The following is a 15,794-nucleotide window of genomic DNA, read 5'->3' as shown; positions in this document are numbered from 1 at the left end:
TTATACCCCAAAAGAGACTAGCATAATAGGTACTGTGTGTATGTTTGTAGGTATGTACAGTATACTGTATGCTAAGATAAGATTTGAGAAAATAATATGGAAATAAAGCCTGCACACAGTGTCACATGGCATAACCTTATTCAAGGATACAATTATCTGGTATTTGGGGTACGTAAGTGGTCTTATTATATTGTAGCTGTAGGAAAGAAAGATTTAAAATGGGAAACACTAGAATTTCAAATTAAGTGCATTAACTGTACTAGGGAAGATTTTAAAATGCTACAAATATACATATCACTTGAGTTTAGTTAGGCTTCCTTCCTTCAAATCATACTTGGTTTATTGGGATTCAATGTATGAATCATGTGTGAACCATGATTTCCAACTTATAGTTGAATAACACATATCAACAAATCATGATTATAACAAACTATGTTTAACCTAAGGTGTAAATCTAGTATTTTTCTAATTTATCCCTTATACTATGTCCTTGAACTTTAACCCAGAATGTCTCAAATCTCAAAAGAGAATAAGTTGTAGTATTTGGCCCTGCCAATGTTAACTGTTACACAACATAAATACAGAGATACTTACAAGGCCGGCTTGGAATAATCATAGAAGGACAATCTTCATCACGCATAACTTGAGTTACAGACTGAAAGTCAAAATAAAAGCATAAGCAGAAATGCTGAAAAACCTTATCCATTTTTAATGCCAAGAATCAAAAAGTTATTATAAATTATTGGTTAGAATTTCAGTGAGAACTATGAAGTTCATGTCTGACTGGTGTCCTATTAATGGTAAAAAGAAGCCAGGAGGTTTCCTGTCATGACTTTGAAGAGAAAATATTTGAGCAAGTAGCTTTGACCTAATTTCAGAATTAAATTACCTTTTAATAGAATAAGTGTAATGAATTTAGGACTGAAATTCAGGCTTTGTAAAAGCTTTTCAATATGAGATAATTGGAGAAGAATTTAATTTTTGAAAGACTAGAGTAAGTTGCTTCAAACCAGTGACCTGGCTGAAAATCAATTAGTTAATTCCAATGACTTATACCTTTTGCTTTATCCTATCACTGAAATAAAGTACTTCCTAAACTGAATCGTCAAATGAGGATTCAAAAAGCCAAAATAGCAGTTGAAACTACATGACCAAAGCATCCCATTTTTGTATTTGCACTAATACTATAAGATCAGTGGTGGGTTGCCAATTTTTTTACTACCATTTCAGGCGTGTTCCTGTGTGCGCTCGTGGGTGCGTGCAATGCTTCTGAGCATGCGCAGAAGTATATAGATGGGTGGGTGGAGCTTCCTGCTGCCACTACTACTGGTTCACCCAATCCAGGCTAAACCTGGAACAACCCACTTCTATAAAAGATGCACCAAGAACCTTGATCATGTGATCAGAAGCACCCTCCTGGCTTTCCTTCACCCCATGTGTTATGCTATGAATTATTTAGTGAAAACCAAATATAGCCATTCATTTTCCATTTTTTTGTCCTGGAATTCTCAAATGTTGTTGAATCTTTTTCTTTAGTAATTATTTAATTCCTTACGCTACCAGATGATTGGATTCTATGCAAGAATGTCTGTATTACAAAGCTTCATATGCAGACCAAATTCATTTCTGCAAAATTCTGATAAACCTACTAAAACACTAGATGCTTTCCTCCACCTTAGCTGATAATGCATTTTGAAATCACCTCACTTTTGACAACCAAGGTGGCGCAGTGGTTAGAATGCAGTACTGCAGGCTACTTCAGCTGATTGTTAGCTGCAGTTCAGCAGTTCAAATCTCACCAGGCTCAGCCTTCCATCCTTCTGAGGTGGGTAAAATGAGGACTCATATTGTTGAGGGCAATATGCTGACTCTGTAAAACCACTAAGAGAGGGCTGCAAAATGCACAATGATGTCTAAGTGTTATTGCTATTGCTAAATTCAACTACCTTGGTAAAAAAAAAAAAACAGACACAAAGGAACCCATTTCTCCCACTACGGGGTTAAGTAGTGCAGACAAGTACTGCAAGCAGCAAACAGATATGGAGACTGACCTTATGGGACAGAAAAGAAAATGAGATCTACATATGAACCAAGGTCATGCAATTCATGACCTCCTTTAAGTTTGTCCTTCTCACTCTTTCCTTGCCTTTACTAAAATGTTCTGGACCAGAGAGCTAATTAGATCCAACCAGTGATGGTTCTTCTTTTTACATATAGACACTTAACTATTCCATTGCACAAAGTCTTAATTACAATGTGTTATATTGTTCAGTGAATTGCAAATGCAGGGCTTGTTTTAAAATTACAGAAAATTCCAGTCAAGGAATCAAGAATCTAGGCATACTATGTTTTCAGACACAGCTGGTGTTTTAGAGTGGTTAAAGTACAATGGAGGAGATCAATGTTCAAAACCATTCTCAATTATGCATTGGGTTGATTATCACTATCTGTCAGTCCATCGTGCCTCAGAGAGTTGCTTTTGTAGGGATAATATGAAGCAAGTGGCCCACATAAGGTACCTTGAGCACCTAGAGGTTATACAGGATATATATTCAATAAATATAAATAGAATAAATTACTTTTTAAGTGTTTAGAGGATTGCAATCGGTATTGTACTTTGAGGAGATATTTATCTAATTTTAATTTTGGAGGCTGACTTCTTTGCACTAGAAACTTTAGCAATAGTTTTGCTATAAGTCATCATGGAGATAGTCATACAGATATAAATTTGCCATTGATGTTTTTTTATTCTAGACTGTTAAAATGCATCTATACTCACCTTGCGTGGCTTAGTAAATCCAGGCTTGCAAAACTGTTTGTAGTACTCCCAATAACTTCTGTAGGAAGATTGCATTTCTATGTAGGTTGCAAATCTGTCTGGGCACTTTGAAACACAAAGCTTTTAAGACAAAACCGAAAATCTGATTGAAGTAGCAGTGTAGGATGAGACAGTTAGGCATATTACCAAAAGACCTATACAAAAATCTGTCATCTCTAAAAGTGCTCTTTTTTAAAGAGGTTGTTTGCTTAGCAAAGGACGTATACAATATACACATATAACAATTTCTTCTTCTTTTTTCCTCTATTTTGTAATGTCTTCTTTCAATGTCTTCAGAATTTCTCCTATGTTTCTTCTTGTTCTAAGTATGGTATCTCATAAATAATTTTAAAAATTAACTTTTAAATAATACTCCCCAAAAGAAGACATTTTTGTATCTTGTGCAGCGATTAATCAAAGTGAATCTGTGAATCAGGCATACATAATCTTTGGCAGGCAAGGGGTATATTTTTCTCCCGTTATGTATTATATTGTCAAGAGTCACATGTCATTATTGAAGTGGTATTTTATCATTTTTGTTATTGTAATGTAATCCTACTGTGGGTAAAACAATTACTTTCTTTATTTTCTTTATAAAAATCTCTAGGAAATCTTACTTCCAAAATCTGGAAATGAGCCACAAAATGTTGGTGATGTGACCCTAATCAACAAAACAATTCAGATAGTATTCAGATAGTTAACAGCTTTTGTCCTTAATTTTTAAAATTAATTAATTAATTCTTGATAAACTATTTATTTAAAATGATTATCCTGAATGGGTTATTTATTACATACATAAGGATTCTTCCAATGTAGTACAAATGTAATGAGTTCTCTTCTTGCTCATGTAGAATTGTGCATATAAATATCAATCAAATAAAAATTTTGTAATTTCTCATTTTAGAAAACAAATTCTGATTACCTACATAAAATTCTAGAGCTAAGTTATTGTCAGAATCTCTACTCATAGTATATATTTAAGGAAAAACAGAAGGGCTTATTTGCTATATCGTCTTCCCCCAAAAGCTACTGATTCAGTGAGTTTCCAATATATGTACAGTTAGTTTCCAATATACAATATGCAAGATTGTGCAAGGTTATTTTACTATCATTGTTTTGCTATAGCTCCTTAAGTCTCTATCTAGAAAACATGAGTGAACAGTAAATATGGTGATAATATGAAGAAGCAACATAAATGATCATTACCAAAACATCGTTTCTAGAGAGTCCCATTCTAACTTCTGCCTGTTAAAATCACAATACTTAGTCCTGTACTCAATGCATGTTTTTCTTTCTTAAATGATATTCTAAACAGAAACTTTCCTTTCTATCTTATCAGTATGTCTCTTCTGGGAATACAGAATTTACATCTAACATTAGCATTTACTTGATGTATGTCCAATTCATAACACTTTTTATTTTCAAAACAGCTGTATCAAGATATAATCTGTGTATTTTTGGCTATGTGTTACATACCTGTGTTGTAGGGCACTGTAGGTTTATTAGCACTATAGGACTGGCACATTTCAGAATATTAAAATAAAATAAAATTGTTTTGTTCCTACAAAATAGATAAAATGATTATTTTCACTCCATGTATATGTATATCAATAATTAATAATTAATGGAATACATAAATATATTATACACATATTAAAAATTCACTCCCAAACCACTGCCTGTAGGGATTCCTATTATAGTACACATGAAGATTAATTTTGAGAAAATTGTTCTTTCCCTGTGCAATAGGATAGATAGCAGCAATTCATGCTAATTTAATCATACTTTTCACATTAAGGTTTTATCACATATCCAATTTTCCACTGTGCAGTAAATTTATCTTGTACAGTTACTAAGTTTAAACACACACTACATGGTATCATGAAACTGGTATTTTTTATAGTAATCACAAGGTGGCACTAAAAATCAATGAAGAATTTGTTTGTATGTAGAAACCTATAGACCATATAAAATCCCAAGAACACCTTTTCATAAGTATAGATCATTCTTATAATGAAAGACTACAATGAATTATATAGATATAAAACATACACTGGACTTAAGCAGAGGGCAAAAATGTTAACCCATTAATTTTTTTAAGATAAGTTCCCATTAGAAGTACCCTGAATTTCAGAAAGAGTGGATATAAAATATCAATAAATTAAATAGTAAATAATACTGTGTTTTTTATCAAGCTTCTATCAATGATCTAAAAACATTTAGAACTAATATTCCACTATACAAAAATGATTAAAATGGCAGATTAAAACTAGGAGCAGGGACATCCAAGTTTAAGTGCAACTTCAGTCATAGAAATCCACTTGATAACTGGGCCAGCCATTCTCTGTCAGAATAATAGAATAATGGAGTTGTAAGGGACCTTAGATTCTTCTAGTTTAACACCCACCCTTGCTCAAGCAAGGAACCCTATACCATTTCAGACAAATGGTTGTCCAATTTCTTCTTAAAAACCTACAGTGTTGGAGAACCCACAACTTCTGGAGGTAAGTTGTTCTGCTGATTAATTGTTCCAATTGTCATGACATTTCTCCTTAGTTCTAGGTCTTTGATTAGTTTTCATCCATTACTTCTTGTTCTGCCTTCTGGTGCTTTAGAAAATAGCCAACATAATTTACAGGTTTGCTGTTACAGAGTTCCATCTTAATGTAAGCCATTTAAATCCGTACAGAAAAAGATGAGATTTGAATCCAACAAATAAGAGAAAAATAAAAGATACTGCAGGCTGCATTTCCTCTTTTTTGAAAGCTGTGGAGACCTTTCTGGCTGTCTCTTTATCATGGTTTGGCAAAAAATATTTGATGCATTGAATAGGGAATTTTCCAACCCCCTTTAAAAAGTTAAGAAAAAAAATTCATATTCATCTATATGGCTACACTGTATCATTATACTTTCTAATAGGAGCAATGTCTAATGAGGAGAACTAAATAAAGAGTTCTGTAAAGTGTTCTGGCTATAGCTTCTTGATATATACAGTGAGTATACAACTAGGACTCTTTAAAATTGAAGTTCAGATTGATAGATTCCAAATGTACACTGCAATGAAATTCATACAGCTGAGTGGCAATCTAATTGGAATTGAAGTGTTTTCTATTTGCTGATAACACAGAGAAAGCACTACAGAAGAGTAAAGCCGTGGCTTCTTTTTCAGATTATCACTGTATTATCTTCTAATATATTGGTTTATATGGAGATTAACAAGGAGATGAATTGACGTAAATAAGTTCCCTCACAATGTACTTAACCCAAAGGATGGAATTAATTCTGTTATTTTAGTTCAACATCATCCCTTCCTGAAAAACTACGAATGTTGAAATTGTTTCAAAACAACAAAAATTCTAAAATATTTATCCTGTATAGAATTTGTTGAACCATTGGAACTATTATTTACATTTTATTGCTCTGTGCCAAAGCACTTCAAATAGCAGTAATATAAAGATTAGCATGTCTCTTCAAATGTAACTACTCTCAAGATATGAATTAGAGGCAGCTTCTGGGTTTTATAAACCATAAATCTTTAATCCATATCAGCAACCGGTCAAATTTCATAAAAGCTTTTTACATGAAATTTTTATTTTTGCCTCCCAACTAGCTTACCAATATCTTCATACATAATGAATTCTAAAGTTGTAATTCAAAAAAGAATGAAATACGCAGATAAGCCTTGATGAGGGCTGAAAATGGGTCCAAAGGATTTATAGTACAATCTTCACATAATATATATATGGAGTCTGCCAAGTTCCGGAAGGCTGATGCATCATGCTACAGACTTATTATACTTTAAGAAAAATTATATTAAAATGCCACTTGTTTATAGCCCCTATAAATACAAAGAAACAAGTGTATTCTTGAATAGAGCCAAGGTGGCACAGTGGTTAGAGTGCAGTACTGCAAGCCACTTCAGCTGACTGCTATCTGCAGTTCGGCGGTTCAAATCTCACCGGCTCAGGGTTGACTCAGCCTTCCATCCTTCCGAGGTGGGTAAAATGAGGACCCGGATTGTTGTTGGGGGCAATATGCTGACTCTGTAAACTGCTTAGAGAGGGCTGAAAGCCCTATGAAGCGGTATATAAGTCTAACTGCTATTGCTATTGCTAATAACCGAAGGTCCTGAGGCAAACAGATACAAATCTCGTCTTAGCCATGAAAACCATGTGGGTGACTTTGGGACAGTCACTCTTTCTCAGCCTAACCCACCTCACAGGGTTCTTGTGGAAAAAATAGGAGGAGGAAGATGTGCTGAAGATGTTTGCCATCCTGAGTTACTTGTAAAAACAATAAAGGTGGAATATAAATAAATAAAATTAACATACAATATCTTTTTATACACGCTGTATTAATCCAGGATTTTCACGAACTCTTGATGTACTACATTAACTGCTCCTGTTTGGGCTCTTCAAAAATTCCTTCCATGGTCTGCTTATCACATCATTTCAACATATATGACATTATTTGGGGGGGGTGTAATTTTAGGGTTGGAATGGATATAATTTGCTTTCTACAGGTGTCTAGATCACATTTCAATACCAAATCCCAGCAAAAATGGACTACACATCTTTAATCCTATGTCTAGTGACATAATCATGGCCTCCTTTAAGCCTTTGGAAAGGTTGGGAAGCAGAGTTACAGCCCCTGACAACTTAAATGTTTGCCATATGTATCAATTTAAGCAAGCAAGAGAGCATTCTTGCCAGTTTCAGCTTCTGGCATATGATACTGCCTGAATAAAACATGACAAACTTACAGAAATAGGAAGCAGTCAGCTGTGCTTGGAAATTACTTTTCTCTCAGAATGACATAACAATTTCTCCACTTGACATCTTATTTAAGTATTCAATTTATGTTGGCTAATCAGGCCCAATGCATCTTAGGTTTACAGTCACTTGGATTCGTGATGTAACAGTTACATATCTAAGTGACAGACAGTGTCTGGGCTGAGCAGTGACTTGCTTTGAAGTCTGAGGGTTTTTTAAAAAAATAAATCTTAATTGGAATCCCAATTTTAAAAACGCAGTGAATGAAAGCAGAAGCCACCTGCACGCTTTCAGAAGGAAGACATCTGTAAAAAATAGAAAATGAGCTAATAGTTCTGCTGCATGTGAAGAGGACCCAGATGCAAAGGAATCCGGTACTTACTCATTCGGTGTATCTTTTTGACCACAGAACTGCCCATAGCTATCAGTTGGATAGGCTACTTTTCTTGGGTCACCATGTACCCAGGCTGTAAAATGGAGAAGGAAAACAAGAAAGCATCAAGTCATTTCGGTTAGAATTAAACTTTGCTACTCATTAAAATGCAATTCCTGTCATGAACTGTTTTAACCTCTCCCAATGGATACTTAGAATATTGATTGCTTCTTAAACAGTTGCCTTTTTTTTAATGAAAAAATATGGAGGGGTTACAAAGCAAAACATCTTTCTCTCCTCTTTCCCCCTTTTATATCAGAATGTATCTGGCTGATAGCCAGAAAATGAGGTAATGCACTTAGAAAATGACAGTTATTAAAATGAGGAGAGGGATGCATTACAAAAGCTTTGTTGGCATAAAGCCATACAGTAGTATTGAGCCAAGCTAAATACACTCAACTGACTTCATGCATACTTCTGAGCTGCCTTCTGTACACAGAATTGTATGAACCAATTAAAATACGCTGTCAGATCCCAGTTTATGCAAATAAATTTGACTCTGATCCACTATAATTGCTGCAGTCTCACACTCCTCTTCATTTAATGGGGTTAAATGTAGAAAAATTGAAATCAAATCAAGCCAAAATCAAAATCTTCTCTAAGGTTGTCAGGACAATAATTGGAATCATAAGGCATGAAAACACCATGCCTTGATCTTTGCAGGCCAAAGGTAGAAGGGACAATGTAATGCATAGCTCCCAATAGCCCAGGTTTGTTTTGTACAGCTGGATTAAGGTAGAGTTTTGTTTCCTTACTTTTATTTAAATATGAATTTTAAAACATATTTAATTCTGTCTTCATTTCTACACACATTTCATTATGTGCAGAACATATAAATATTGTGTTAGTGAATTTATTTTTCTTTCAGATACTGAGAGTTTGCTTTATGCTATATCATATTATGAAGTTTGACACCTGTGAAAAATGGCACTTGTGAAACATTAATACAGCAATGGTGGGTTCCGGGAGGTACGGCTCAGTAGGGCCGTACCGGGAGTAGCCGAAGCAGCAGCCACCGTACCGATACGGTGGCTCATTTAGCCCACCCCCCCACCCGCATTCTATGGTTGTTTAATACTACGAGCAGCCCATTACGCATACGCACACAGCGCGCAGCACCTGCATGACCTCCGCCAGGCAGCTGGGTGCCGGAGGGCGGTGGCGTGCGCATGTGCATGCAGTGCATGTGCCCATCTAGGATGTCCAGCCCCATGTGCAGCATACTGGCTGTGCCAGGGTCCGGAACCCACCACTGTAATATAGGTCAGGTAATATATTTAGTAAAATCAAGCACTAAAGAAAAGAACACACTACTTAATCCAGGTATTATAATTTTCTTTTTCCACAACAATAAAATAAAGGAAAATATTTCCTTCCACAGTTTTACACAGAAAAACAACTTCAATTAATTGTTTTCTTTCATAAAAATTATTGCTTTGAAACCTAATAATTTCTACAATAAGCTGTTCTTATTGGGTATACAGGAAAGTATTCATAGCACAAGCAATTAGTACAAAGATTAAATGGGTTGTAAACCGCTCCCATTACATGGACTACTTAAAGTTTAATTTAACTGATTGGACACTTACTATTTATTGTATAGCAAAATAGGAACTGTATATTATAAACTGTACTTTAATAGCTCTAGAAATAAATATTTCTGAAACTCATGGTTACAGGTAATTCTCGACTTATGAACACAATTGGGATCAGAATCTCTGTTGCTAAGTGAGGCAATTGTATATTGAGTTGCTTCTAACTAAAACCTTTTATAACCTTTTGTTAAGTGAATCATCCTAGTTGTAAATGAATCACACAGTCATTAAATGAATCAAGCTTCCCTCACTGACTTTGCTTATTGGAAGCTAGTTGGGAAGATCACATATGGTAATCATATTACCCTGGGATGCTGAAACCATCATGACTACATACCATGGTCATGCGATGGGGACATATTCATAAATTTGGATACGTGTTGTGGCCCAGCAGGAGCCATTGGAGCTGCCAATGGACTCCGATAGCGAGGGACCCTATGAGTCGGCTGTGGAAGATGTGGAGGACCCTAGGCAGGGTTCAGACTCCGAGCAGGGACCAGAGAGGCTGGTTGACCACCAGGAGGCGCCTGAAGCATGGAGCAGTGGTGAAAGTCAAAGGGAGTTTGTCCCTGAGGTCAGGCACTGGAGCAGTGGTGAAGACTTCATTTCATTTTTTTCATTTATTTGACATTTATAGGCCGCCCTTTTCCCTGAGGGGACTCAGGGCGGCTTACAATTTGTAGGAGGGGAGTGCAAGACAAAACACAAAAAGAAAATGTGGAATATAATAAAATAAAACAATAAAACACAACATTCACTCAGCATTCGGGTGGGGCGAGATTAGGGTCTTATCCCCAGGCCTGACGGGATAGCCAGATCTTGAGGGCTGTGCGGAAGGTCTGGACGGTGGTGAGGGTACGAATCTCCACGGGGAGATCGTTCCAAAGCGTCGGAGCTGCTACTGAGAAGGCTCTCCTCCGCGTAGTCGCCAGTCGGCACTGACTGGCAGATGGAATTCGGAGGAGGCCTACTCTATGTGATCTGATGGGACGAAGGGAGGTAATCGGCAGAAGGCGGTCTCTCAAATAGTCAGGCACTGGAGCAGTGGGGAAGAGCAAAGGGAGTTTGTCACTGACACCAGGCAGAGAAGGGCGGAGAAGCGAAGGCAGCAATTATGGAGACACACTCATAGGAAATAATCAGGCCCAGGTGGTTGTAATTTGGCTCCTCCCAAGAGTGTATATAAGAAGAGACTTTGAGAGGAGACCTTTTGCAGGACACAGCCGTTATACTAAGCTCGAGAAGCTCTTGTGTGTATCTCTTATCTGTGGGAGTCTGGGTTGCTGCCAATGTCTTGTTGTGAGTACTGTGAATAAAGCGTGGCTAACATTACGCTTGTGTCGGCGTGACTCATCGGATGGAGAGGGGTCAGAATAGCTAAGTAGCCAAATTTTGATCGCATGACCATGGGTATGTTATGATGGTCATAAGTGAGAAGCAGTTATAAGTTACTTTTTTCAGTGCCATTGTAACTTTGATTGGTCACAAAGCAAATGGTTATAAGCCAAGGCATGCTGGTATTCAAAAGCCAGAGAGCACTGAAACAGAACATTGAAAGGTTATTATCATAAACCAGTACAATCCAACAACAACAACAACAGCAACAAATTATTTTTATCAAATTGTCTGTGTCAAGTGTGAAAACCCAATAAGGACCAAATTCTATGTTGAAAATTACAAAACTAAAAGTTATTAACTAGTATTTTTTTCCTATCAGCATAAAGATTCATATTTTAGAAAGGTCCATGAATTTAAGATGATTCTGAAATGTAGACTTTTCTATTGATTGAACAACAACAACAACAACAACAACACAAAACAACAAAGCTGGTTGAGAATTTTTTGAGTTCTAGTCAAATGTAAATGCAGGGTCACTCATATCTAATTGTAGTCAAGACAAAAATCTTTTTTTCCTGTTCTTCTGTAAAGAGCCAGAAATATATAGATCCTATTGAATCATGCGTAGCCTCAGGCACAACTGTGATTGTGAACTGATTATACTCTATTTTTCCTTTTATATGAGCTCCATGGACTTTCATGCATTTTGAACAGGACAAGTGTCTGGAGTCTATCCAAAGGTGATCTCATCTCTCGGTTAAAAATAAAGCACATGGACAAATGTGAAACAAGAAAAGGAAATTGTAATTTAAGGAAGAGAGACAGATGTGAATGCTACCAGTTTGTAACATTTCAGTTGCAGAATGAAACACAGGGACAAAAAAAACCCCTCTAGGTGCCTCTCTGTGTGAAAGATAGCATGCAAACATACAAAAATAGATCTCATTTTGAGTTGCTTTCAGCATCTGTTGGTGTTCGGAAATTTCATTTGATATTTGATGTTCTGTCCTTATAGTTAAGACAAGCACAATGTGATGTACACGTACACTTTTTCAACAGATGCAAAGCTGACCATACTGTCAGTGACCCAAGCTGTGAAGAAAAGAGAAACAAGCCAAGGATTCAGTCATTATCTCCATCAATTTTTGACATATTTCCCATACTCTATTATTTGGAGAAGCCTCTCATAGAAAACTGCCATGAAATCCCAGCCAGAGGATTAAGAGAGATTTTTTTGTAGTAGCAGAAAGTGCAACGCTGTAGAAACATCTAAGGATACAGCACAATTGCAAGCTTCCAACTGTTTTTCTGCTACTTTTCCCGCTCCCAACCCAATCATCTGATCACTTCATTTTTCATGATAGCATGCCAGTAACAAAAGTTTTTTTTAAAAAAAATAAAGAAACTATTTCATAAAGAGGTGATCTACGGTGAAATACAAAAGTAGTGAGGCATGGTTCTAACAGAATGAAAGTCTTCTCTACAAACAAAATTGCTTTTGCTTCAGGGAAGATAGAATTGGCGGTTTAATCTCTGCTAGGATTTGCTGCTGCTTTCAACTGAATCATCCCACTGTTTACATTTTCTGCACCAAGGCATGTGAAGCCACTGTGTGGTGAGACCTAGAGCGCCTTTGAAATCTAAATTTCTTCTTTCTAAGTTTTTGCTGTGATTGTGAGTGAAATATTTTTATAAGCAATAATAGAGTACTGTAGTTCGGGACTTGAGGCTTAAAGAGATCTTTACTACTTTGTCAAAACTGAGGCCTGTTTCCAATTGTTAGCTACATCATAGCCTGAAATTTGAGAAACTAATATGGCTTTAAAAGATGCTACTAGCCATGTCTGTAAAAAGAGTAAGTAGGACTTTTTTTCTAGTAGGCTGATCAACAAATGAAAGGAAATAATACAATCTAAACACCAGGATTTATAAATAATGAACTTTGCTTATTATAAGTACAATGACCATATTTCCTTGAAAAAAAATAAAGGACAAATCTGAAAAAGGGAAATAAAAGAAGCTCATAAGGATAAAAAAAGTTTGTTTTACAAAAAAAAATCAAAAGCAGAACCAACAAACTAAATCATTAAACAAATCTAAATCATTAAATTTATTAAAACTGAATCATTAAATAAATCTTCAGGATAGCTTTTTGAAATAAAGGACTATCCCTTATAATAAAGGACATAAGAACACTGAAAGTATACGCAAGAAAGCAACTGTATTTGTCATGTCTCTAACCTAGCCTGAATATGTCTTTACTATTTGACAGGAACCACGAAAGAAGAAGATAGACTAGCCAAGTTTTGAGATTGGGTCATAAAGTAGTTGCTTAATATAATAATGTAAATCAGTAATGAATTCTGATCATCACAACAATTAACTGAACATGATTTTTGCCTTAAAATAGATGCAAAATAATATTTTTGTTTAATTAATTGTTATATAGATCCAAGCAAATGTAACTCAGAATTGCCAAAATTGTCCTCCATGCATGCTAGACATTCCAGTTCATTATTGCATGCTTCCCAATACTCTTAAAAGTTCTTGAGGGTTTACTTTTGGTTACGTGGAGCTTCTGGGATTCAAACTGAAGTTGATTAGAGAAGATGCATGAAAAGCAAACAGCAAGATTGATATCAATAAATAGCATCAATATAATTGGATTAAATATTCAGCCATTTTACTTTCATAATCACTGCAAAAATATGGATCTACAATATTACTAGGGAATACTGTTATGATATAATTATTTTTGCAGATAAGGAATAGATATTCCATTTTCTTATTGGTATTGCCTGTATAATGTACCACTTCGTTTTTGTTACCTATTGGCTTTTTTTGTTACCTACTAAAAATTACTATAAATGTATTCAAATACTGAAAACATTAATATGAATAAAACAAGGCAAAGCTTGCATTAAAATGTCTTCTGAAGAAATAGTGTAACATTTTGCAGGGCGGGGGGTTGTTGATCAAAGACCTGTTATAGCCAATTAAACCTATTTCAAAGGATCATCCCCAATAAATAGATAATATCCATGGCCATGTTGCTTGCTCTCAAACAGGACCAAATAGCATAGAGTAGCTACTAGTCAATGTTTTGCTTCTTTAATATTGTTGGCATATATTGATACATATCATATATACAATGTGCATGTTGTATCCATGTGAAAAATATGTGTGATAATGTCATGCCATTAATTGTTTATACTAGTTACTATGGAGAAACCAATGCTGGACAGACATGAATTCCTAGTAAATTTATCCCAAATGAAGATGCTGGAAGACATTTTTGTATACAGGTAGTCCTCAACTTATGCGTACAATTGAGCCAAAACGTTATGTTGCTAAGTGAATTTGTTAAGTGAATTTTGCCCCATTTTACAACCTTTCTTGCCACAGTTGTTAAATGAATCACTGCAGTTGTTAAATTAGTGACAAGTGAATCTGGCTTCCCCATTGACTGCTTACTAGAAGGTTGCAAAAGGTGATAACATGACCCCGGGACACTGCAAATGTCATAAACATGAATCAGCTGCTAAGCATCATGAATTTTGATCACATGACCATGGGGATGCTGCAACGGTTATAAGAGTGAAAAATGGTCAAAAGTCACTTTTTTCAGAGCCATTCAAATGCTCACTATGTCAGACCTGGAAGCCATCTTTTACCTTTGGGACTTTAGGCCTGCCACATTTTCTACTGTGGGAGAATGGGAGGGAGGATTATACAGAGTGTGGGTGATATATAGCCATAACAACATTCTTGCTCAGAAACTCAAGGTCATCTGGCCATGCAGCTGCGATGAAGTTACTGGGAGGCATCTCCTGTTTTGGATGGTGCTTAATTGTATCATGTGATGGACATGTGGGTGCTGTGCAGTGACTTGAACTTTCTTTTAGGGGGGGGGAAGCCTGGAAACTTTCAGATTTGGGTTTTTCCAGATGTGCCAATATGACATCTCTAATAAAAAGGAACTTTGAGGAAACTCAAGCCTCAAGTCTTCTTTCATTAGGGGTGTTACTTGGAACCCTGACACACTAAATGAATTGTTGTAAATTGAGGACTACTTGTAAAACCTTTTAAGAAATAATCTATTGTGTTACTTGATCAGATTCTCGTTAATATCATTAAGCTAATTCTTATTTCTGACCTTAGAGAATTTCTCCCACCATGACTGAAATTTAGTGGTAACTACAAATAATAACAGAGTGATTTTCTGAGGCAAAATCAAATCAAATCAAATTCACTAAATCACTGAGAGGCTTAATGAACCTTTTTTTTAACATACATATGTATATATTCCTTTTCACATTTCTCTTTCCTAATGATGCAATAATTTCTAACATTTTCCTTTTACAATTGCAGTTTTTTAAAATTACAGTAATTTACAACATAATCGAACCATAGCAATTTTACTTGTATTGTTTCAACCTGACTTTTTTAAAAAAAAATCAATAGACCCATCATTTTGATATCTCTTCTGTAATTACAATTGTTAAATAATGTAAATAGACATTCCATAATTTGTTTCCAATAAATATTTTAAATGAAAATAGCTCTCTTTAACTGGCATGTCTACATAATGAAAAAACATTTATTCAAATAGCATGTGAAGAACTATTTTCTAATGGACTTTATCCATGAATATTACTTACCCACAATTCCTAATGCAATGTAGCCCAGGATGACAACAACGAAGATCCCACAACACAATACATCTGTGCAATGCCTGAAGAAAGAATATATCAAAATTACAATACATTTGTGGCCCAGTGCAAGAATCTCTTTTGGATAATATACATAGACACAGAATGCATCAGCTTAGCACCCAT

The 15,794-nt window shown here is 35.6% G+C and overlaps 1 protein-coding gene across 2 annotated transcripts in view; it reads right to left on the bottom strand.

Annotated features, from left to right (window-relative positions):
• The window catches only part of SLC44A5 (solute carrier family 44 member 5), a 159,071-nt gene that overhangs the window by 25,668 nt on the left and 117,609 nt on the right, over window positions 1-15,794 (bottom strand). For both annotated transcript variants that reach the window (XM_087719455.1, XM_087719457.1), the window contains exons 3-7: window positions 15,618-15,691; window positions 7,973-8,057; window positions 4,295-4,379; window positions 2,780-2,899; window positions 595-655 (exon numbers count right to left, since the gene is read on the bottom strand). In XM_087719455.1, coding sequence (XP_087575581.1) covers window positions 595-655; window positions 2,780-2,899; window positions 4,295-4,379; window positions 7,973-8,057; window positions 15,618-15,691 — 425 coding nt within the window. The remainder of the gene's footprint in view (window positions 1-594; window positions 656-2,779; window positions 2,900-4,294; window positions 4,380-7,972; window positions 8,058-15,617; window positions 15,692-15,794) is intronic.

The sequence above is a fragment of the Thamnophis sirtalis genome, unplaced genomic scaffold (genome assembly GCF_051295495.1).
Source record: "Thamnophis sirtalis isolate CommonGarterSnake01/CBP01778 unplaced genomic scaffold, rThaSir2_p1.2 scaffold_7, whole genome shotgun sequence".
In the NCBI taxonomy this organism is placed as follows: Eukaryota; Metazoa; Chordata; class Lepidosauria; order Squamata; family Natricidae; genus Thamnophis; species Thamnophis sirtalis.
Note: the sequence above shows the minus strand (reverse complement) of the source record. Positions and strands in the feature narration are given on the sequence as shown.